At 48.6% G+C, this 1,026-nt stretch overlaps 1 protein-coding gene across 1 annotated transcript in view; it reads right to left on the reverse strand.

Annotated features, from left to right (window-relative positions):
• Positions 1-1,026, reverse strand: part of pomt1 (protein-O-mannosyltransferase 1) — a 14,898-nt gene that overhangs the window by 2,612 nt on the left and 11,260 nt on the right. The window contains exons 9-11 of the mRNA XM_008305796.1: positions 610-740; positions 434-529; positions 188-280 (exon numbers count right to left, since the gene is read on the reverse strand). Of these exons, the coding sequence (XP_008304018.1) occupies positions 188-280; positions 434-529; positions 610-740 (320 nt within the window). The remainder of the gene's footprint in view (positions 1-187; positions 281-433; positions 530-609; positions 741-1,026) is intronic.

A 1,026-nucleotide genomic window follows, 5' to 3' on the forward strand; every position in this document is an offset into this window, starting at 1 on the left:
TCAGTCAGTCAGTCAGTCAATCAATCTGTCAATGAATGAACTAACTAACTAACTAACTAACTCAGAGTGACTACTAAACCAACCAACTAGTCGTTTGTCAACAAAATAACTAAGTAAATAACTAAGTAATAACTACACTTGGTCAGATGGTCCCGAATGCACCACAGCCGTCAGGTGAGCTGTTTACCTGTTCAGGAAGCGTGATGTCATACCGTGAACCAGCTGGATGACATCACCATGACGGACAGGTTGAGGAGGCGTGTCCACCACGAGCTCCTGTCTGTCAGAAACACAGAGACCAATCAGATGAGGACTATGTCGCTCAACATGCCCTGAGTAGACAGGTGACCTACCTGCCAGACTGGTGACCCACCTGCCTGACTGGTGACCCACCTGCCAGACAGGTGACCCACCTGCCAGACAGGTGACCTACCTGCCAGGGTGTTTGATGATCCACCAGTTGTTGACATCCTTGAAGGGGTAACAGGTGACCTGTTGCTGGTGGGAGCTGCCCCGCCCATTTTCATACCTGCACAGAGGAGGTCAGGTGTGTCAGACTCTGAATGGGCGATTCTGATTGGCTGCTGGGTTTGTGTGAGTTGGCAGCACCTGATTGGGTAGTTGGCCTTGTGTGAGTGGAGCCAGCAGGGGATTGGCTGGGAGGCGGCGCTTCGCAGAGTCACCTGACTGCCATAAGCAACTTCCAGAGGCTGACCCTGAGTGATCCTGGAGAGACCGCCCTGAAGCACATGATCAATCAATCAATCAATCAATCAATCAATCAATCAATCAATCAATCAATCAATCAATCAATCAATCAATCAATCAGTCAATCAGTCAGTAAGTCAGTCAGTCCATCTAATCACCACTGAACCTTCTAAAAACATACCTAGAACCTGTTGGAGTACCTCAACAACCTCCTGATGGACCGCTTAGTTCACCTGCATGACCTGAGAACCTTCTAAACCTCTGGAGAACCTCATAAACCTCTGGAGAACCTTCTAAACCTCTGGAGAACCTCATAAA

Source organism: Stegastes partitus, unplaced genomic scaffold, assembly GCF_000690725.1.
Source record: "Stegastes partitus isolate 25-593 unplaced genomic scaffold, Stegastes_partitus-1.0.2 Scaffold2629, whole genome shotgun sequence".
In the NCBI taxonomy this organism is placed as follows: Eukaryota; Metazoa; Chordata; class Actinopteri; family Pomacentridae; genus Stegastes; species Stegastes partitus.